General features: G+C 52.2%; 1 protein-coding gene across 3 annotated transcripts in view; it reads right to left on the bottom strand.

The window, feature by feature from the left end:
• Positions 1 to 21866, bottom strand: part of LOC119955311 (IQ motif and SEC7 domain-containing protein 3-like) — a 662877-nt gene that overhangs the window by 206686 nt on the left and 434325 nt on the right. For all 3 annotated transcript variants that reach the window (XM_038781397.1, XM_038781396.1, XM_038781398.1), the window contains exon 4: positions 13317 to 14407. In XM_038781397.1, coding sequence (XP_038637325.1) covers positions 13317 to 14407 — 1091 coding nt within the window. The remainder of the gene's footprint in view (positions 1 to 13316; positions 14408 to 21866) is intronic.

The raw sequence follows: 21866 nt of genomic DNA, 5'->3' as shown, positions 1-21866 counted from the left end.
ACGCCGGCCCGGGGCAATTCCGCCCCTGATTTCCTCACTGCTTCTGCGACTAGAACATCTGATCTAGGTCAAGGATAGAACATAGAATACCTACAGTGCAGAAAGAGGCCATTTGGCCCATCAAGTCTTTGAAAGAGCACCCAACCTAGGCCTAGTAACCCCACCAAACCTTTTGGTCACTAAGGGCAATTTATCATGGCCAATCCACCTAACCTGCACAACTTTGGACTGTGGGAGGAAACCGGAGCACCCGGAGGAAACCCACGCAGACACGGGGAGAACGTGGAAACTCCGCACAGACAGTGACCCAGGAGTTGAGTAAATAAAGTCAGGACAAAAGTAATATAGATGAAGATTTCAAATAATTTGGAACACATTATAATAGTTAGAAGAATAAGGGGGGATCTTATACAGACAAATCAAATTATGAAGGGAATAGATAGGATAGATTCGGCGAGGTTGTTTCCACAGGAGGGTGAAACTAGAATGAGGGGGCTGATGAGCCATCAATTGCACGAGAGACGAGTTGCTGTACAAAAGTTAGGCTTTAATAAGCTAGAACTTAGCCCTGCGGTCGACTACAATAAAATGGACGACCGCCGGGCGTTCCGACTATTTATACCTCGGTATGGAGGCGTGGTTAACTCAGCCTCTCGACCAATCGGAGAGCCGTCACATGACTGGTCTCAACCAATCGGTCGAGAGGCACATGACCGACCAGGGCCAATGGTAAGCCGGTGTTCTGCACCAATGGCAGACAGCTATGCTAATCATACCACCACAGGGGCATCGCCTCAAAATAAGGGGAAGTAGATTTAGGACTGAGTTTAGGAGGAACTTCTTCACTCAAAGGGTTGTGAATCTATGGAATTCCTTGCCCAGTGAAGCAGTTGAGGCTCCTTCATTACATGTTTTTAAGGTAAAGATAGATAGTTTTTTGAAGAATAAAGGGATTAAGGGTTATGGTGTTCGGGCCGGAAAGTGGAGCTGAGTCCACAAAAGATCAGCCATGATCTAATTGAATGGCGGAGCACGCTCGAGGGGCCAGATGGCCTACTCCTGCTCCTAGTTCTTATGTTCTTAAGAGTTAAGTCAAAGAAAATGCAAGTAATATATTTGTAGAATGCAAATCAATGAAACAAGACCAGCAATGTTTTCCTTTTTTGATACTAATTTTAGTTTCAAATAATTATTTTAATAAGTTACTGATGGCACTTGAGCAGCTTTGCTTCTGAAATATTAGTATTAGTTTCAGTGTCACAGGTGCTTGAGTTGAAAATAAAAATATTTCTGGATTTTTTTATAAATTACAAGTGAAGGGTAAAGACAAAGAAACAGAACATTTCAAAAGCAGCATGGTAGCATGGTGGTTAGCATCAATGCTTCACAGCTCCAGGGTCCCCGGTTCGATTCCCGGCTGGGTCACTGTCTGTGCGGAGTCTGCACGTCCTCCCCGTGTGTGCGTGGGTTTCCTCCGGGTGCTCCGGTTTCCTCCCACAGATGTGCGGGTTAGGTGGATTGGCCATGATAAATTTCCCTTAGTGTCCTAAAAAATAATGTTAATGGGGGTTGTTGGGTTACTGGTGTAGGGTGGATATGTGGGCTTGAGTAGGGTGATCATTGCTCGGCACAACATTGAGGGCCGAAGGGCCTGTTCTGTGCTGTACTGTTCTAATTCTAATTGGTAGGAATCCACTTCAAACTCAGATGTAAAATTAGGTGTTAATTAGTCGATTTGCTGCTGAAGAGTTGGCAAGTGATGTATTATTAACCAGAACATTAAAGCTGGATGCACTGACAAAACACAGAGCAAGCAATTAAAAAAAAAAAAAAAATTTAATCTCTAACCGGAAATTCCTCGGGCGCGATTCTCCGCAAATCCGGCGTGCGGTGAAGGCTGGCGTGAAACTGGCCGTGTTTCACGCCAGCCTCGGAGCTCTGTCCCGGGACCCGATTCTCCCCCCCCCGGGCGGGGCTAGTATCGGGGCCGGGGAAATCACGGCGACGCGGAGTTAGCGAACGTCGCTAACTCCGCCCGCCAAGAGTCACGGCGGCTGACGCGCACGATGATGTCAGCCGCGCATGCGCGGATGATGTCATCACGCAGATGCGTCAAACCCACGCATGTGCGGGCCGTCATGCCCCTCAGCCGCCCCGCGGACTGATCCTGCGGGGCGGCGGAAGAACAAATAGTGCGTGGGTATCGGACCCGCTGCCCGCGATCGGTGCCCACCGATCGCAGGCCCATGCCACCCTTGGCACAGCCGTGGTGCGGCCGTGCCAATCGGTGCCATGGTTGTCCGGGACGGGCACTTTGCCGCCGTTTTCACGAACGCTGAAAGCAGGTGTGATAGCGGCCGTGAAAACGGCCGTAAACTCCGCGGCATTCGGCCCATCGACCTGCTCGCTGTTCGCCGTAAAAAATGGCGAGCAGCGATTCGTGTCGGGGGGCGATCAGAGGGGGGGAGAATAGCGGGAGGCCGTCAAAATTGTCGGGAAGGCCCTCCCGCTATTCTCCGACCCGTCATGGGCAGCGGAGAATCGCGCCCTGTGATGGCCAAGAATTTATTCACCACCTTCTTGCCAAGGCAAATTTGGATGATGGGAAAAGAATTCTGAGGGAAAAAATAGCCAAGACGTTGCCATGATTTCTAAATTTCTAGTTACAAAACACCTTTTGGGAGAAATTCAGAGTGATTAAAGACAATTTCAAACTCCGATTTCTTTGTATTTCTATTTGAAAAGAACCATCAGAACTTGGCAGGGCTGTGGGGCAAGGGGCTTACAGGACTCCGAAAGGACCTAGGTGAAAGCATCGGCCATAATTCACCTGAGGAGGGAAGAGAAAGGATTGTACATCTGGCAAAGGGACAGGGAAGCTGAAGAGAATGACGTGCCTTGTACTTGATCCTTGCTTTAGCCACTTGATCCACTAACAGATTTGTGCTACTTACGTTATTAGTAAGTAAATAATGAAATGAAATGAAAATCGCTTTATTGTCACGAGTAGGCTTCAATGAAGTTACTGTGAAAAGCCCCTAGTCGCCACATTCCGGCGCCTGTCCGGGGAGGCTGGTACGGGAATCGAACCATGCTGCTGGCCTGCCTTGGTCTGCTTTAAAAGCCAGCGATTTAGCCGAGTGAGCTAAACCAGCCCCTGCAGATCACTTCACAAGTCAGACTTCATTGGATGATAACATTACAGAGACATTTAGTTTGCTTGATTTGTGTTGTTTAGCACAGTGGGCTAAACAGCTGACTTGTAATGCAGAACAAGACCAGCAGCGCGGGTTCAATTCCCGTACCGGCCTACTGAACAGGCGCCAGAATGTGGCGACTAGGGGCTTTTCACAGTAACTTCATTGAAACCTACTTGTGACAGTGATTATTATTATTATTATTACTAATATGAAAGGACATATGAAAGATAGAACAAGAAAATGATTGACACAGTGGTTAGCACTGCTGCGTCACAGCTCCAGGATCCCATGTTCAATTCCGGCCTCTGGTCACTGTGTGTGTGGAGTTTGCACTTTCTCCCTGTGTCTGTGTGGGTTTCCTCCAGGTGCTCCGGTTTCCTCCCACAGTCCAAAGACATGCAGGTCAGGTGGATTGGCCATACGACAATTTCCTCTAAGTGTCCAAAAAAAAACTGAGCAGAAACTTATAGCCAAGTTCCGCACACATGAGTACAGTCTCAACCGGGACCTTGGATCATGTCGCATTACATTCATCCCCCACCATCTGGCCTGGGCTTGTGAAATCCTACCAACTGTACTGGCTTGAGACAATTCACACCTCTTTAACATGGGGTTACCCCTATCTCTGGATCTGTAAAGACTAAATTACTTGCAAATGCTCGCATTCCAAGCATTGTCTGGCATCTTTGACTTTGTCTGTATATATGTTTCTGGAACATACCTCTTCATTCACCTGAGGAAGGAGCAGTGCTCTGAAAGCTCGTGTTTGAAACAAACCTGTTGGACTTTAACCTGGTGTTGTAAGACTTCTTATTAAGCAGAGTAACTTTGAAACATAGAAGAGTCTGCTTAATTGATCTGCTGTTTCAATTTTTATAAAAAGGGAAAAAAGCAAAACAATCCAATATTGTGATGTTAGAAATAAAACAGTGGGCGAAATTCTCCGCACCCCCGGAAAATTGTAAAACCGTCGTAAAAATCGGGAGCGTTTTACGACGGTCGCGAAGGCTTCATTTCCCGACGGATTCACTTCCTGGAAATGGGCTAGTAGCGCGGCCGCGTCAATTACGTGCGTGATGATGACGGAATGCGGCGACGACACGATCGCGCCCACGTGACGCCGCCCGACGTCGTAAAAAGGCGCGGGCGACCACAGAATCTGTCGGGCAGGATGTCGGAGCCGAGGAGAGCTGCTTCTTGCTTTGTAGATGCTGACGTCGAGGCGCTGCTCGATGCCGTGGAGCAGAGGAGGGGCATCATCCGCCCGCGGAGAGGGCATCGCCAACCTGCCAGCGCGGAACGCCAGGCCTGGCGTGACGTGGCTGCTGCCGTCAGTGCTGTGGGGCAGACCCTTCGCTCAGCTGAGCAATGTAGGAAGAAGCTACACGACCTCACCAGGTCTGCCAGGGTAAGTGCCATGAGGGTGCCCCCTAGTCACAACCATCCCTCCCCCTTAACTTAAGCACCCCCCCCCCCCCCGGCACAGGAGGGGGGGAGGGGGATTGGGGCAGAGTTATTTGAGGATGGTTCACAAAGTTGTCGCAGACCCAGCGCTCTGGCCCCGAGGAGAGATGCAATCGTCTTATGACAACTTGCCCCCCCCCAAACTGTGCCAGTATCAGAACGGACTGCTGATACCTACCGTATTGTAATGATCTACCTATGTTCCCTCCCCCAACAGGCCAAGGCCGCTCACAACCACCCGTGAGCGGCACAAGACTGGAGGGGGTTCGCCCAACCTGCACCCCCTCAGCACCTTTGAACAGAGGGCCCTGGACCTTGTTGGGGGGTCTGCCAGCCGCGATATCGCGCTATGCGAGGTTGGCGGAACTGCAGCAAGTGAGACAACCCTCCCTGACAAACATTCACCCCTCCCCCATCCTCTGTCCCTTCACACACCCTGCCCACTGGGACACCTCCCCCATCCTCTGTCCCTTCACACACCCTGCCCACTGGGACACCTCCCCCATCCTCTGTCCCTTCACAAACCCTGCCCACTGGGACACCTCCCCCATCCTCTGTCCCTTCACACACCCTGCCCACTGGGACACCTCCCCCATCCTCTGTCCCTTCACAAACCCTGCCCACTGGGACACCTCCCCCATCCTCTGTCCCTTCACAAACCCTGCCCACTGGGACACCTCCCCCATCCTCTGTCCCTTCACACACCCTGCCCACTGGGACACCTCCCCCATCCTCTGTCCCTTCACACCCTGCCCACTGGGACACCTCCCCCATCCTCTGTCCCTTCACAAACCCTGCCCACTGGGACACCTCCCCCATCCTCTGTCCCTTCACAAACCCTGCCCACTGGGACACCTCCCCCATCCTCTGTCCCTTCACACACCCTGCCCACTGGGACACCTCCCCCATCCTCTGTCCCTTCACACACCCTGCCCACTGGGACCGTCCAGCGGCCTGCCGAGCAAATCGAAATAACCCGACTCATTCTCTTCCCTAGGACGTGATGCCGAACGACCAGGGCCGTCTGCCTCCAGACGGAGACAGGAATCTGCCGCCACCTCACCCGGGGCCTCACAACACAGGGTGCCCGATCAGCGGGCAGCCCCATCCGCCCCAACCCAATCTGCGGACCAGGACGCACAGAGGGTTCGAAGTCCACTACCACCAGAAATGGCCAGGGACAACCCTCCTGTCGCTGAGCAGCCCCACACCCTGGACGAGGACCTAACCATTGAGAGCGTCGGGCTTGCGGCACTGCTTTCTCCCACCACTTCCATCATCCCAGAGATACACACCCCGGTGGGCCTATTTAGTGATGAGTCTCCTGGGGCACAGTCTGGTTGGCACATCACAGCTGAGCAGGTACAGCAGGTGGAGGTCGGAGCAACAGAGGGCCCGGACTCGCGGAGGCCAGACCAGGCCCAGGATGCAGCTGGCTCCCAGACGTTTTCTGAGTTCCTGGAGTTTATCAACCCACCCGCACAGCCGATGCCTCAGGAAACCCAGGGAAACAATGGCGGGAGGAGGGCTGCCTTCCTGACTCTGCAGACGCTGTTAGAGGAGTCGAACCGCGTCCAAGAGCAGGGAGTGGTGCCGCTCATGGCAGAGACCCAGTCCGACACCGCACGGGTGGCATCCGCGGTGGAGGCAATGGGTCAGGTTATGCAAGACGTTGGGGTTAATGTGCACGCGTCATCCTCGGCCCTGGACAGGGTTGCCCTCTCACAGGCAGCAATGTGCCAGAGCCAAAACGACATTGCCGGCCCGCTGCGGGCCTTGGCCGAGTCTCAGCAGGTCATGGCCCAGTCACAGCACGCCATGTCACAGTCCCAGCAGTCGATAGCACAGTCCCAGCAGTCGATGGCACAGTCCCAGCAGTCGGTCGCGGAGACCATCAACCGCCTGACACATGTGCTGGATGGCGTCGTGCACACACAGGTTGAGGTCGCACAGTCCCTGGTGGGAATGTCTAACTCCCTGGACTCCGTCTCTGCAAACCTTCGGATCCTGGTGGATACCGTTGCAGGCCTCCAGGACTGGCAGCGCCAGGTGTCGGTGGTGCGACGGGGCACCTCCCCGCTCGCACCTCTGTCCCAAAGTGAGGCCCGGGGGCCACCGGGCTCCCCGAGGGAGGAGGAGGTTTCGGGGCCCGTCCCATTAACTCCATCACGGGACGTCCCGGAATTCTCGGCCTCCCCCCCGTCCCATCCCTGGTGCATCGGGTGGGCAGCAGGCAGAGCAGGGTGGCACAATGTCACCCGGGACGCCCGCAGAGCAGCCTGGCCCATCAAGGCCGGGTCGCCCCAGGAAACGCTTAGCCAAGGAGAAACGAATCGAGGGGGGCGATTCGCAGCAATCCTCCTCCACTCCTGCTGTATCATCTGGGGAGTCACTTAGACGTAGTGGTAGGGCCCGTAAGGCAACTAAGATAGACACTGAGTAAGTTGGCATGGGTGAAGGGCACAGTTTAGTTATAGGGGCTAGGGCACCTGTAAATAATTGTTAATATTAAACGCACTGTTCCACCTTACTTGTAATACCGTGTGATTGTTCCACAGCCACAGGAATCGTGATGGTGACCGAGTGTCGCTGGGGGTGACGGGTGGTGAAACCTCGGTGCCGGGTGTGCAGTCCCTGCCCCTACCCCCCTCCCACAGCTAGCCCACGCGGGCACGTGATGGAGTGTCAGTGACAAACTCAGCGGCCACCAAGGTGGATGGTTCAGCTATTGCCATGGGTCAGACTCTCTCTAACGATTCTGAGCTCACAGCTCTTCGCAGAGCGGGCTGTCATCATTCCACATGGCACTGATCACACCCGCTGACACAGCCATCAATGTTGTGCCATTCCGTCTGTACCCAGTGATAAGCGTCATGTCGAAGTGGAGCAGTGTACACTGAGGGGGGGGTTGTGGTGGTGGCAGTTGTGTGGTGACCCTCTGCATGACTAGCGATGCAGGTGGTGGTTTGGTGTTCATCGGGGACGTCACATGCGATGCATGAACCGTGCTGCCACCAGGGCGTCGCGTGCCCGCCGTCCTCGCCGGGTCCGTCGTGCCGCCTCCTGGACATCACCAGCACCTGGGTCGTGTCTGCGTGCTGCGCCCACCACTCCGCCAGCCTCCTCCTCCTCCTCCTCCTCCCTCGCCTCCTCCTCCTCCTCCTCCTCCTCTTCCTCCTCCTCCTCCTCCTCCTCCTCTCCCCCTCCTCCTCCTCTGTGCTGGCACCACTGCCACTAGCTTCTCCCTCCGCCTCCTGCAACAGGTCATCTCCCCTCTGCATCGCGATGTTGTGCAGCGCACAGCAGACCACTACAATGCGAGCGACGCTGTCGGCCTGGTACTGCAGGGCCCCTCCGGAGCGGTCCAGGCACCTGAATCTCATCTTCAGGAGGCCAAGGCAGCGCTCCACCACACCCCTGGTTGCTGCATGGGCCTCGTTGTATCGTGTTTCCGCATTGTCTGAGGCCTCCGTATAGGCGTCATCAGCCAAGATCTCAGCGGATAACCCCTGTCGCCTAGCAACCAGCCCCTCAGCCGGGGGGGACGTCCCTCAAACATCGCAGGGATGAACGACTGCGCCAGTATGTAGGAGTCATGCACACTCCCTGGGAACCTTGCACAGACGTTCATGATCCTCATGTGGGGGTCGCATACCACCTGGACATTCATGGAGTATGTCCCCCTTCTGTTTGTGAACACCTCCCTGTCCCCTGCAGGCGGGCGCATGGGGACGTGAACACAATCGATTGCCCCCTGCACCATCGGTATCCCGGCCACTCTGGCAAATCCACGAGCTCGTGAGTCTTGACTTGCTTGGTCCTCGGGAAAGGTGATGTAGCGGTCCGCGATGGCATAGAGGGCGTCGGTCACATCCCGGATGCACCTGTGCACCGATGACTGGGAGATCCCGGAGACGTCCCCGCTCGGAGACTGGAAGGAGCCGGTAGCATAGAAGTTCAGAGCGACCGTCACCTTGATGGCAACCGGGATCGCGTGTCCTCCCCCCGTTCCACGTGGGGCGCGGTGCGACAGGAGTTGGCAGATATGTATCACCGTCTGCCTACTCAGCCGGAGTCTCCTCCTGCAGGTGATGTCCGTCATTGTTAGGAAAGAGACCCGGACACGGTACACCCTCGGCCTTTGGTCGTCGCCTCTGGCGCCGTGGCTGCACCCTCACTCTCTCCCTCCTCCCCCTCCTCCTCCTCCTCCCCATGCTGCTCGACGACTGGCAACTCCTCGGCCCTTCCCTCTGCTGCTGCAGCAGGCCCTGCATCCACTGCGGGTTGTGGCTGTGGATGCTGCTGCATCGCCAAATGCAGTACAGCGGCCCCAACCACTGCGCAGAACATAGCCGTTCTGTTCCTATACATCGTGCTAACCTACAGAAGGGTGGTGGGGGGCAGAGAAACGGGACATGTTAGACGGAGGTTAGTCGACACCTCGGCAGCCGCCAGCCACGGGATACCTGTGTGTCCCGGTGGCCTGGTCGCGCTGCTGACACGCGGTCAGCCTAACCCCTGGTCACTTTCTGCATCCAACGGCCAGTAAACTATGGCCTCCTCACGGGTGCGTCAGTGGCCTGTGGCCGGAAGCCACAGGGGAACCAGCGGCCGTGTCTTCGTCACCTGCACACCATGGCATGGTGGCAGACATTTTGTTACGGGCTTGGACGGCTCACTCTCTACCTAACCCCCCCCCTCCGTCGCCCCCCACTGCCTCCCCCGTCTCCCCCACTGCCTCCCCCGTCGCCCCCACTGCCCCCTGTCTCCCCCCCACTGCCTCCCCCGTCTCCCCCACTGCCTCCCCCATCGCCCCCCCACTGCCCCCTCCGTCTCCCCCACTGCCCCCTCCGTCTCCCCCACTGCCTCCCCCGTCTCCCCCACTGCCTCCCCCGTCGCCCCCACTGCCTCCCCCGTCGCCCCCACTGCCTCCCCCGTCTCCCCCACTGCCCCCCTCCGCCCCCCACTGCCCCCCCCCCCCCACTGCCCCCCCGCCCCCCTGCCCCCCCGTCCCCCCCCCCCCCCCCCCCCCACTGCCCCCCCCCCCCACTGCCCCCCCCCCCCCACTGCCCCCCCTCTCCCCCACTGCCCCGTCTCCCCCCCCACTGCCTCCCCCTGCCCCCCCGTCTCCCCCACTGCCTCCCCCGTCCCCCCACTGCCTCCCCCGTCTCCCCCCACTGCCTCCCCCGTCTCCCCCACTGCCCCCCGCCGTCTCCCCCCCACTGCCCCCTCCGCTGCCCCCACTGCCGCCCATCCGTCGCCCCCACTGCCTCCCCGTCGCCCCCACTGCCCTCCCACCCCGTCTCCCCCACCTGCCTCCCCCGGCGCCACCCCACTGCCCCCACGTGTCCCCCACTGCCCTCTCCGTCGCCCCCCACTGCCTCCCCCGTCTCCCCCACTGCCCTCCCCCGTCTCCCCACTGCCTCCCCCGTCTCCCCCACTGCCTCCCCCGTCTCCCCCACTGCCTCCCCCGTCTCCCCCACTGCCTCCCCCGTCTCCCCCACTGCCTCCCCCGTCTCCCCCACTGCCTCCCCCGTCTCCCCCACCTGCCTCCCCCGTCTCCCCACTGCCTCCCCCGTCTCCCCCACTGCCTCCCCCGTCTCCCCCACTGCCTCCCCCGTCTCCCCCACTGCCTCCCCCGTCTCCCCCACTGCCTCCCCCGTCTCCCCCACTGCCTCCCCGTCTCCCCCACTGCCTCCCCGTCTCCCCCCACTGCCTCCCCCGTCGCCCCCACTGCCTCCCCCGTCTCCCCCACTGCCTCCCCCGTCTCCCCCACTGCCTCCCCCGTCGCCCCCCACTGCCTCCCCCGTCTCCCCCACTGCCTCCCCCGTCGCCCCCACTGCCTCCCCCGTCTCCCCCACTGCCTCCCCCGTCTCCCCCACTGCCTCCCCCGTCTCCCCCACTGCCTCCCCCGTCTCCCCCACTGCCTCCCCGTCTCCCCCACTGCCTCCCCCGTCTCCCCCCACTGCCTCCCTCCGTCTCCCCCACTGCCTCCCCCGTCTCCCCCACTGCCTCCCCCGTCTCCCCCACTGCCTCCCCCGTCTCCCCCACTGCCTCCCCGTCGCCCCCACTCCCCCCGCTCTGGACCCCCTCCCGTTCTCAGGGATGCCTTCCCCGTTGTGGCCAGACTCGAGCGGTGCGCTGAGCGGTGCGCTGAGCGGTGGGCTGAGCGGTGGGCTGAGCGGTGCGCTGAGCGGTGCGCAGAGTGGTGCCCTGACCTCCTCCAAGCTGTCGTCAGCCAGGCCGACTGGTTGACGAATTTAAAAAGCAGGTGTGTTTCACGACGTGCAAACAGGGCGCCATGACGTCGGGACTTCGGCCCATCCGGGCCGGTGAATAGCGGGGGGGGCTATCAGTGGCGATTCTGGTCGTGTCAGGGGCGGGAAGGAGGCGTTTGTTGGGAATGGCGACTCCGACATTTTGCAGGGCTCGGAGAATAGCGGGAGGGCGTCGGAACAACGTCGCCGTTAAAATTTCCGACGCCCGCTATTCTCCGAACCGTCGTGAGTCCGGAGAATCGCGCCCTGTATTTGTGGAGGCATTTAACAATATAATGAATCAATTGTACAGCAGCTTAGGAATGATTGTTTTGTACATGTGCTCAGTAATGCTTTGTCAAATTGATTGCATTAGACAGGTCTATTTGTTGCATATTTTATTAACTTGCTCTCTATTTGAACAGTTGTTCTGTGCCAGGATTCTGCATATTTATTAACACTATGCGCTTTGTTGGCCAAATGAATCTTTTTATTTGCACTGCACCCTGGTAACCCATTTGCATGTAGAGCAGGTGGTAAGGGAGTTTTAAAAGGTGAATTGAAACAAGTTCCAAATTGGTGGTGACAGTCTATTAGCAGTAAATAATGGGGGTTTAGTATAATACAAGGTAAAACCAGTTTGGGGACATTTCCCGGGCGTCGACAGCTATCACAATTGTCAGCCCAACACATATTCCTCTCTCTCATCAACTTCAGTGGATGGAAAATTGTGCGAAACATTTTCATAATTTGTGTGCTGGTTTAAAGTTATTCTGATTTGCCTCAAACAAGTCACCTCAGAATTTCTATGTAGCCGACTGCAGAGCAGCTAATCGCACACTAACAGGTTAGTGCCAGTATAGACACAATGCTCATATTCAGTCATACCTTCAGCGTGCACTGCGGAATCTGCAGTCAATGCTTCATACAAAATGTGAATCTTCTTTCATTTTATCACCATTTAGTTAAACTGGAGGTTAGTTTACAATAGCTCCTTACAAGCAGATAGAAAACTTTCTGGAAATGCTCAGCAGGTCGGGCAATTTGAAATGGTTACATGTCTTGTGGTCCAACATATGCACTTCTGTGATGTTATGATAATTTACAATTTAAGACTGACTAAAATTGGACAGTTTAAAATATCGCCTCGAGTCATTTTGTGCTTTATTGTACTTGGGATTTATGGCAGAACAGGATGAGGAACTTTGTCCATCCAATCTCACTTTCAGATCTGACAACAATAGTTTATCTACAATCAGAGTCCCACAGCTCCATCAAAGAGATACGAGCAGTTCACCTACTCGGGATTCATAGATGAGGGTTTTTTTAGAATGCTAACAAAGCATAAAAGTGGTCTGCCAGGTTATTTATAATTCTTCGATGTTATAAGACAAGATACACATGCTGATGTCTTTCAGCCTCTGTAACAATGGCATCACATCAGGGCATCACTAGAACAATGTCTGCCTACATTTGTTAACACCTGTAAACTATATACACTGTCAACAGAGGCAACTCAAAGGAACCAATATAAATATTAAAGAGGAATTAACTGGTGTGTCATTCCAAACGGGAATTCAATGGTGTATCAAACCAAAGCGTGATTCAATGGTGTATGATTGCATAGGGAAATTCAATGGTATCATTCCATATTTCATGTAGATCTTGGGGATTGTCACAAAATTATGCTAAATGAAGTGAAGAAAAATAAGATGCAGCCATTTTAACGCAATAAATCTACCAGAAAAATATAGATGAGAATAAGACAATGTCCAGTAAAATCAGACCCTGTCATCAATATTAAATCTTATAAAGGTAATAATGTACATAACATTTTCACAGCTGTATTAAACACAGAAAAATTATGAAGGTTAAAAAGAAAAAAAAACAGAAGAAGAGCAGGCGGATGACAATACTCAGGGGTGACATCCGGGGTCAATGCTCACCAGGAAAGACACCACCAGAGTACAAAGATCAATGGAGTTACTCCAACCTTGCTGAATGCTTCCATGGGCATGTCACAGGCATCTTTGATAGCAGAGGGGAGGAAACAGGAGCCAAATCAGAGGGTCAGTCAGAGAGACCCTGGGTCCTCCAGCCTGTTGATTAACCAATCGCGGAGCTTCAACTGATTTCAGGCTATTTCCCAGGCTTCACGTTTCACCCCTGTCTGACCTGCGTGTGTCAGAAAGTCCATGCAGATTTCAAAGGCATACATTCAATCAGAGTTTCTAACAAAGTACAAATTGTACAAACCTCAATTCTTTCAGCAGTTTTGCCAATTCAGGAGGTTGTAGGAACCTTACCCTGGAGGGCGGCCTCACAAATGGACAATATTATTAATCATTTCCTTCACTCAAGCGAACCTTGCATATTGATGTTGTTGTTTACTTACACGTTGAAAAGATTGAGGCCGATTCGGTAGAGCCGTTTGCGGATGGTGTCAGTCGAGAGGGTGGGTGACTTGCAGCTACTTGGGTTCTCACAGTGGTACCTTGGCATGCTCAATATCATAGCGTGTAACGCCTCCTTTGAAGAGACTTCTGATGGAGACTTAGCCGAGATGGATGTTGTACTGCTGCTGCTGAGCTGCTCTGCATTGTCCAAGCGATTAGATTCCAACTGATGGTCCTGCATGATCCCATTGTTATGATCAATCTGGATCGTCTGCATTGCCATCTGACCCTGCCCCACTAATTTCCCCCCCGCCCCGTTTGAGTTGATATTGACATTCAGTTCTGTGAAAGGACAATTGTTTTGAATGATCATCTGTTCCTTGTCTGAAGAAGAATTCTGGGAGCCTATGTCCTCCTCCTCCTCCCCTCCACCCTGAATGTCTTTTGCAACCACAACATTCTGCTCAGATTCTGACGTAGCATTCTCACAGTTTGCCATGGCAACTGATGTAGATTCCAGCAGTGAAGAAACTGACATGTTTTTGTTCTCAATGTGGAAGGTGACATCCCTGAAGGCCATCATCAGTGTGCTTCCACTTCTTGCCAAGCCATCTTCCAGCTGGTCATCACTGCTTTCTTGTCCTGGTCTCCCTATCTCACCCCCTGCTCCATCCTGCATTGAGGCGCTGCTGAAAGTCTCTGTGAATTGGTAACTGCTGCCATCTTGCAGTGAACACATTGTCTTTAAACTCCAGGAGCTGAGAGCATCATCGATTGACTTAGCCAGTGATTTAACCTGCTCTGTGAATGAGTCCTCAAGCTCAGTTAGAGCCCCACTGATGCTTGCAGGCAAGGATGGTGAGCGTACCAGGGGGATTCCTGCAAAGTTGTACCCTTCCATTAAACTCTCGGCGTTCTGTAACCTGACCTTCCGCAGAGAAATACGCCTGGGCATGCGGCTTTCCAGCAAGGAATTCCGAATCTTTTCAAAGTTCTTGCTGAGCTGATACTGCCGGAATGCTGTCTGGATGGTGCAGGCAGCCCTGCGAGATACCACATGGCCTCCATATTTGTGTTCCAGCATTTCAATCTGAAAGAGAATAGAGATGGGATATCAAAGCCACTCTGACTGTGGCGAGCTGCATAGAAAAGCTTAAATAAAGAGGACACCGCTCATTTGTATCAAAATCAATATATTGTATGAATGGAAAATGCCTCAGTAATCCCGCCTCTTACGTTCAAACTTTAACACACTTGAATTTGTCTTACCGGGGGTGGGGGGGAGAGGAAATGTCTTGGTTCTCCCCGCACAGAGAAATCTAGATTCCCTATGAAACGCAATAAACAAATGATGCTATTATATTATTGTATTGCTAGAACACTAGCTACACCATTAGTTCTCCTATTTGTGATGTAACATTGCAGCATCCGAGGACCCTCTACAGTTGTCAAGTGTATTGACTCAGCTACAAGGGGCATTGCGACCTCCATCCTGATTTAGACTGTGACCTCCTGTGGGCAGCGATTGCAGTCAGAGCCTCTCAGCATTTCCCTCAATTCCTCTTCATTTCTTTCAGCTCATTCACCTGAGGAAGGAGCAGTGCTCCAAAAGTTAGTGATTCGAAACAAACTTGTTGGACTTTCACCTGATGTTGTCAGAGTTTTACTGTGCCCACCCCAGTCCAACGCCAGCATCTCCACATCATTTCTTTCAACAGCTAATGAGAGACAGTGGTGAATAAAAAATGGAAATAGAGGGAAAATGATATTACAAATGCGAGCGGAAACTCAGGAGCGGGTTCGATAAGGCACCAAGGTGTTGGAGTTAGTATATTAGCATAGATAAAGGATTGGCTAATTGAAAGAAGACAAAGTATTTTGTTTTTTTTAAATAAATTTAGAGTACCCAATTAATTTTTCCAATTAAGGGGCAATTTAGCGCGTTCAATCCACCTACCCTGCACATTTTTGGGTTGTGGGGGTGAAACCCACGCAGACACGGGGAGAATGTGCAAACTCCACACAGGCAGTGACCCAGAGCCAGGATCGAACCTGGGACCTCGGCGCCGTGAGGCAGCAGGACTAACCCACTGCGCGAAAGACAAAGTTGGGATAAGAGGGGCATTTTCAGGATGGGAACCTGTAATTAGTGGAGTGTCACAGGGATCAGTGCTGGGGTCACAATTGTTCACAATAGATATATTTTTTTAAAAACTAATTTTTATTGAAAAATTTTGAATTTATACGACAACGAACCATAATAAAATACCAAAAATAACAATAATATTCACAATCATAAACATTCGCCCCACCTCCATGAACAACACAGCATTTTAACAACAATGCAAATTAACACAATATTAAGTTCCATAATAGAAACTACAATAAGGAACACCCCCCCTTACCACCGCCCCCCCCAAACCCCCCGGGTTGCTGCTGCTATTGACCAAGATACCTATCTTTGAGCCAGGAAGTCCAGAAAAGGCTGCCATCGTTTATAGAACCCTTGTATTGATCCTCTCAGGGTAAATTTGACCCTTTCCAATTTTATAAATCCCGCCATGTCACTGATCCAGGTCTCCACATTTGGGAGCCTCGCAACCTTCCACTGCAGCAAGATCCTTCATCGGGCTACTAGGGACGCAAAGGCCAGGACACCGGCCTAGATAAATTTGGGCTTCCCCAAGGGAACATGTTCAGATACTTGCAGGTAAAGGCGTTTGCTAGGCGACAGGTAGAGGGATTCCCTCTGCTGCCCTCGCGGGGGACGATGGACAGAGTGCTTTCGGGGGTGTGGGTCGGAGAGGGGAAGGTGTCTGACATCTATAAGGTAATGCAGGAGGTGGAGGAGTCGTCAGTGGAGGAGCTGAAGGCTAAATGGAAGGAGGAACTCGGGGAGCAGATAGAGGACGGGACTTGGGCGGATGCCTTAGAACATAGAACATAGAACGATACAGCGCAGTACAGGCCCTTCGGCCCACGATGTTGCACCGACATGGAAAAAAAAATCTAAAGGCCATCTAACCTACACTATGCCCTTATCATCCATATGCTTATCCAATAAATTTTTAAATGCCCTCAATGTTGGCGTGTTCACTACTGTTGCAGGTAGGGCATTCCACGGCCTCACCACTCTTTGCGTAAAAAACCCACCTCTGACCTCTGTCCTATATCTATTACCCCTCAATTTAAGGCTATGTCCCCTCGTGCTAGCCACCTCCATCCGCGGGAGAAGGCTCTCGCTGTCCACCCTATCTAATCCTCTGATCATTTTGTATGCCTCTATTAAGTCACCTCTTAACCTTCTTCTCTCTAATGAAAACAACCTCAAGTCCATCAGCCTTTCCTCATAAGATTTTCCCTCCATACCAGGCAACATCCTGGTAAATCTCCTCTGCACCCGTTCCAAAGCTTCCACGTCCTTCCTATAATGAGGCGACCAGAACTGTACGCAATACTCCAAATGCGTCAACTCTTCCTCCTCATGTGCGAGGCTTAGCCTCATCCAATTTAAGGTGCTGCACCGGGCCCACATGTCTGTGACTCGGATGAGTAGGTTCTTTGGGGGTGAGGATAGGTGCACCAGATGTTTGGTGAGTCCAGCGAACCACGCCCATATGTTCTGGGCATGCCCAGCACTGGAAGAATTCTGGAAGGAGGTGGCGGGGACGGTGTCGAGGGTGGTTGGATCCAGGGTCAAACCATTGTGGGGACTCGCGATTTTTGGAGTTCACAATAGATATTAATGACGTTAGCGAGGGAAGTGAACGTACTATTGCCAAGTTTGCTGGTGACACAAAAATAGGTGGGAAGGCGAGTGGTGAGGGTGACAGAGCCGACAGAGGGATATAGACGGGTTAGGTGAGTGGGCAAAAACTTGGCAGAAGAATAAAAGCTGAATTATTTTAAAATGGAGAGAGACTGCAGAAAGTTACAGCTCAGAGGGATTCGGGGGTCCTCATGCATTAGTAACAAAGCTAGCAGCAAGTTCAGCAGGTAATAGGGAAGGCAAATGGAAGGAGCAAACTAGCGGACCAGTGCCCGTTTTCTATGGGGACCACTGAGACACTGGCAATGGCCAACAATTCCCCTGTATATGTGGCTAAACTTGTGTCCGTGTTCTGTAAGATCAGTGTTTGGATCCCGGCTGACGACAGAGATGGCAGCCCCAGTATCTAACTCCATCTGAATCGGGTGGCCGTTTATACGGAGAGTGTTTCACATCGGCGCCACCTTTGGTAGTCAATAGTTGGTAGTCATCAACATCCTCGTCCAAATAATACGTCTGCTCCCGGAGAGGGTGGTCGCGCCCTATTTAGTTGTAACTATAGATAACCAAGATGTGGAGATGCCGGTGTTGGACTGGGGTGAGCACAGTAAGAAGTCTTACAACACCAGGTTAAAGTCCAACAGGTTTGTTTCAAACACGAGCTTTCGGAGCACTGCTCCTTCCTCTGGTGAATGGCGAGGTATGTTCCCTCGCCATACCTCGCCATTCACCTGAGGAAGGAGCTGCGCTCCGAAAGCTCGTGTTTGAAACAAACCTGTTGGACTTTAACCTGGTGCTGTAAGACTTCTTACTGTGCTCACCCCAGTCCAACGCCAGCATCTCCACATCTTGGTTATCTATAGTTACAACTAAATAACAGCCGGGTGCTTGGGTGGGGATGATGAGAATTTGTTTTACTCGACGAATCGTTACAATCTGGTCTTTGTTGCCTCAAAAGTTGGTGAATGCTGAATCGCTACACACAGGGAATGGGATAAATAATTAAAAAGGAAAAGTTGCAGGATTGTGGGATTGATTGGTTGCCCTTTCAGAGAGCTAACACAGGCTCAATGAGCCAATATGATTCTATGTTAAAGCAAAACGAGGAATTCACAGAAAATATTTTCACTGAAGAGAATAAACTTCCACTGATGTCAACTTTTCTGGCAGTCATGGGGATGGAGAAGCTCATTGCTGCAGAAGGATTGCATTGTTAGGTTTGATTTCCACATAAAATCGCAGCATTCCGGTCAAATAGACTTGATATTTGAGCTAATTGTTCCCAATGACTCTTTGGTGGAATACAGCCGGACAATCTGCAGACCTTTGATCGTGACATGTGCTCTGCCATTGATGCTGCTCACAGTCAGGAGAGACTTCCTCACTTCAATATCTTGTTGGGCACATGTCGATTCGTCTCTGGCATCTGCCAGAGTAGGGAAAAGCAAGAACAAAGAACAAAGAAATGTACAGCACAGGAACAGGCCCTTCGGCCCTCCTGCGCCGACCATGCTGCCCATCTCAACTAAAATCTTCTACACTTCCTGGGTCCGTATCCCTCTATTCCCATCCTATTCATGTATTTGTCAAGATGCCCCTTAAACGTCACTATCGTCCCTGCTTCCACCACCTCCTCCGGCAGCGAGTTCCAGGCACCCACTACCCTCTGTGTAAAAAACTTGCCTCGTACATCTCCTCTAAACCTTGCCCCTCGTACCTTAAACCTATGCCCCCTAGTAATTGACCCCTCTACCCTGGGAAAAACTTTCTGACATCCAGCCTGTCTGTGCCCCTCATAATTTTGTAGACCTCTATCAGGTCGCCCCTCAACCTCCTTCGTTCCAGTGAGAACAAACCAAGTTTATTCAACCGCTCCTCATAGCTAATGCCCTCCATACCAGGCAACATCCTGGTAAATCTCTTCTGTACCCTCTCTAAAGCCTCCACATCCTTCTGGTAGTGTGGTGACCAGAATTGAACACTATACTCCAAGTGTGGCCTAACTAAGGTTCTATACAGCTGCAACATGACTTGCCAATTCTTATACTCAATGCCCCGGCCAATGAAGGCAAGCATGCCGTATGCCTTCTTGACTACTTTCTCCACCTGTGTTGCCCCTTTCAGTGACCTGTGGACCTGTACACCTAGATCTCTCTGACTGTCAATACTCTTGAGGGTTCTACCATTCACTGTATATTCCCTACCTGCATTAGACCTTCCAAAATGCATTACCTCACATTTGTCCGGATTAAACTCCATCTGCCATCTCTCCGCCCAAGTCTCCAAACGATCTAAATCCTGCTGTATCCTCTGACATTCCTCATCGCTATCCGCAATTCCACCAACCTTTGTATCGGCTGCAAGCATACTAATCAGACCAGTTACATTTTCCTCCAAATCATTTATATATATAACGAACAGCAAAGGTCCCAGCACTGTTCCCTGCGGAACACCACTAGTCACAGCCCTCCAATCAGAAAAGCACCCTTCCATTGCTACTCTCTGCCTTCTATGACCTAGCCTGTTCTGTATCCACCTTGCCAGCTCACCCCTGATCCCGGGTGACTTCACCTTTTGTACCAGTCTACCATGAGGGACCTTGTCAAAGGCCTTACTGAAGTCCATATAGACAACATCCACTGCCCTACCTGCATCAATCATCTTTGTGACCTCTTTGAAAAACTCTATCAAGTTAGTGAGACAAGACCGCCCCTTCACAAAACTATGCTGCCTCTCACTAATACGTCCATTTGTATACAAATGGGAGTAGATCCTGTCTCGAAGAATTCTCTCCAGTAATTTCCATACCACTGACGTAAGGCTCACCAGCCTGTAGTTCCCTGGATTATCCTTGTTACCCTTCTTAAACAAAGGAACATCATTGGCTATTCTCCAGTCCTCCGGGACATCACCTGAAGTCAATGAGGATCCAAAGATTTTTGTCAAGGCCTCAGCAATTTCCTCTCTAGCCTCCTTCAGTATTCTGGGAAAGATGCCATCAGGCCCTGGGGACTTATCCACCTTAATATTTTTCAAGACCCCCAACACCTCGTCTTTTTGGATCTCAATGTGACCCAGGCTATCTACACACCCTTCTCCAGACTCAACATCCACCAATTCCTTCTCTTTGGTGAATACTGATGCAAAGTATTCATTTAGTTCCTCGCCCATTTCCTCTGGCTCCACACATAGATTCCCTCCCCTGTCCTTCAGTGGGCCAACCCTTTCCCTGGCTACCCTCTTGCTTTTTATGTTTGTGTAAAAAGCCGTAGGATTTTCCTTAACCCTATTTGCCAATGACTTTTTGTGACCCCTTCTAGCCCTCCTGATTCCTTGCTTCAGTTCCTTCCTACTTTCCTTATATTCCACACAGGCATCGTCTGTTCCCAGCCTTCTAGCCCTGACAAATGCCTCCTTTTTCTTTTTGACGAGGCCTACAATATCTCTCGTTATCCATGGTTCCTGAAATTTGCCGTATTTATCCTTCTTCCTCACAGGAACATGCCGGTCCTGAATTCCTTTCAACTTACATTTGAAAGCCTCCCACATGTCAGATGTAGATTTACCCTCAAACATCCGCCCCCAATCTAGGTTCTTCAGTTCCCGTCTAATATTGTTATAATTAGCCTTCCCCCAATTTAGCACATTCACCCTAGGACCACACTTATCCTTGTCCACCAGCACTTTAAAACTTACTGAATTATGGTCACTGTTCCTGAAATGCTCCCCAACTGAAACTTTTACCACCTGGCCAGGCTCATTCCCCAATACCAGGTCCAGTACAGCCCCTTCCCTAGTTGGACTGTCTACATATTGTTTTAAGAAGCCCTCCTGGATGCTCCGTACAAACTCTGCCTCGTCTAAGCCCCTAGCACTAAGTGAGACCCAGTCAATATTGGGGAAGTTAAAGTCTCCCATCACAACAACCCTGTTGTTTTTACTCCTTTCCAAAATCTGTCTACCTATCTGCTCCTCTATCTCCCGCTGGCTGTTGGGAGGCCTGTAGTAAACCCCCAACATTGTGTCTGCACCCTTCTTATTCCTGATCTCTACCCATTTAGCCTCACTGCCCTCTGAGGTGTCCTCCCATAGTACAGCTGTGATATTCTCCCTAACCAGTAGCGCAACTCCTCCGCCCCTTTTACATCCCTCTCTATCCCGCCTGAAACATCTGAATCCTGGAATGTTTAGCTGCCAATCCTGTCCTTCCCTCAACCAGGTCTCTGTAATGGCAACAACATCATAGTTCCAAGTACTAATCCAAGCTCTAAGTTCATCTGCCTTACCCGTAATACTTCTTGCATTAAAACATATGCACTTCAGGCCACCAGACCCGCTGTTTTCAGCAACATCTCCCTGTCTGCTCTTCCTCAGAGCCATAGTGGCCCTATTCCCTAGTTCTCCCTCAATGCTTTCACCTTCTGACCTATTGCTCTGGTTAATCTTTTTTCATGGCCTCTCCTTGATTTCCTTATTTCCGTTTTTACATCGTCCCTGAATTTTCTCTACTCGTCCAGACTATCTGCAGTCTTTAGGGCGTGATTCTCCGCAAATGCGTGTTTCACGGCAACCTCCGCGCCCCCTCCCGGGACCCGATTCTCACCCCCGGGCGGGGCTAGCAGCGGGGCCCCGTGAAACACGGCATCGCGGCCTTAGCGACCGTCGCTACGTCTGCGCGCCAAACGTCACGCCGGCTGACGCGCACGATGATGTCAGCCGCGCATGCACGGATTGGACGGCTCCAACCCGCGCATGCGCGGGGCCGTCATCTCCCTCGGCC

The sequence above is a fragment of the Scyliorhinus canicula genome, chromosome 20, assembly GCF_902713615.1.
Source record: "Scyliorhinus canicula chromosome 20, sScyCan1.1, whole genome shotgun sequence".
Lineage (NCBI taxonomy): Eukaryota > Metazoa > Chordata > Chondrichthyes > Carcharhiniformes > Scyliorhinidae > Scyliorhinus > Scyliorhinus canicula.
This window is presented reverse-complemented; position numbering and strand designations above follow the sequence as displayed.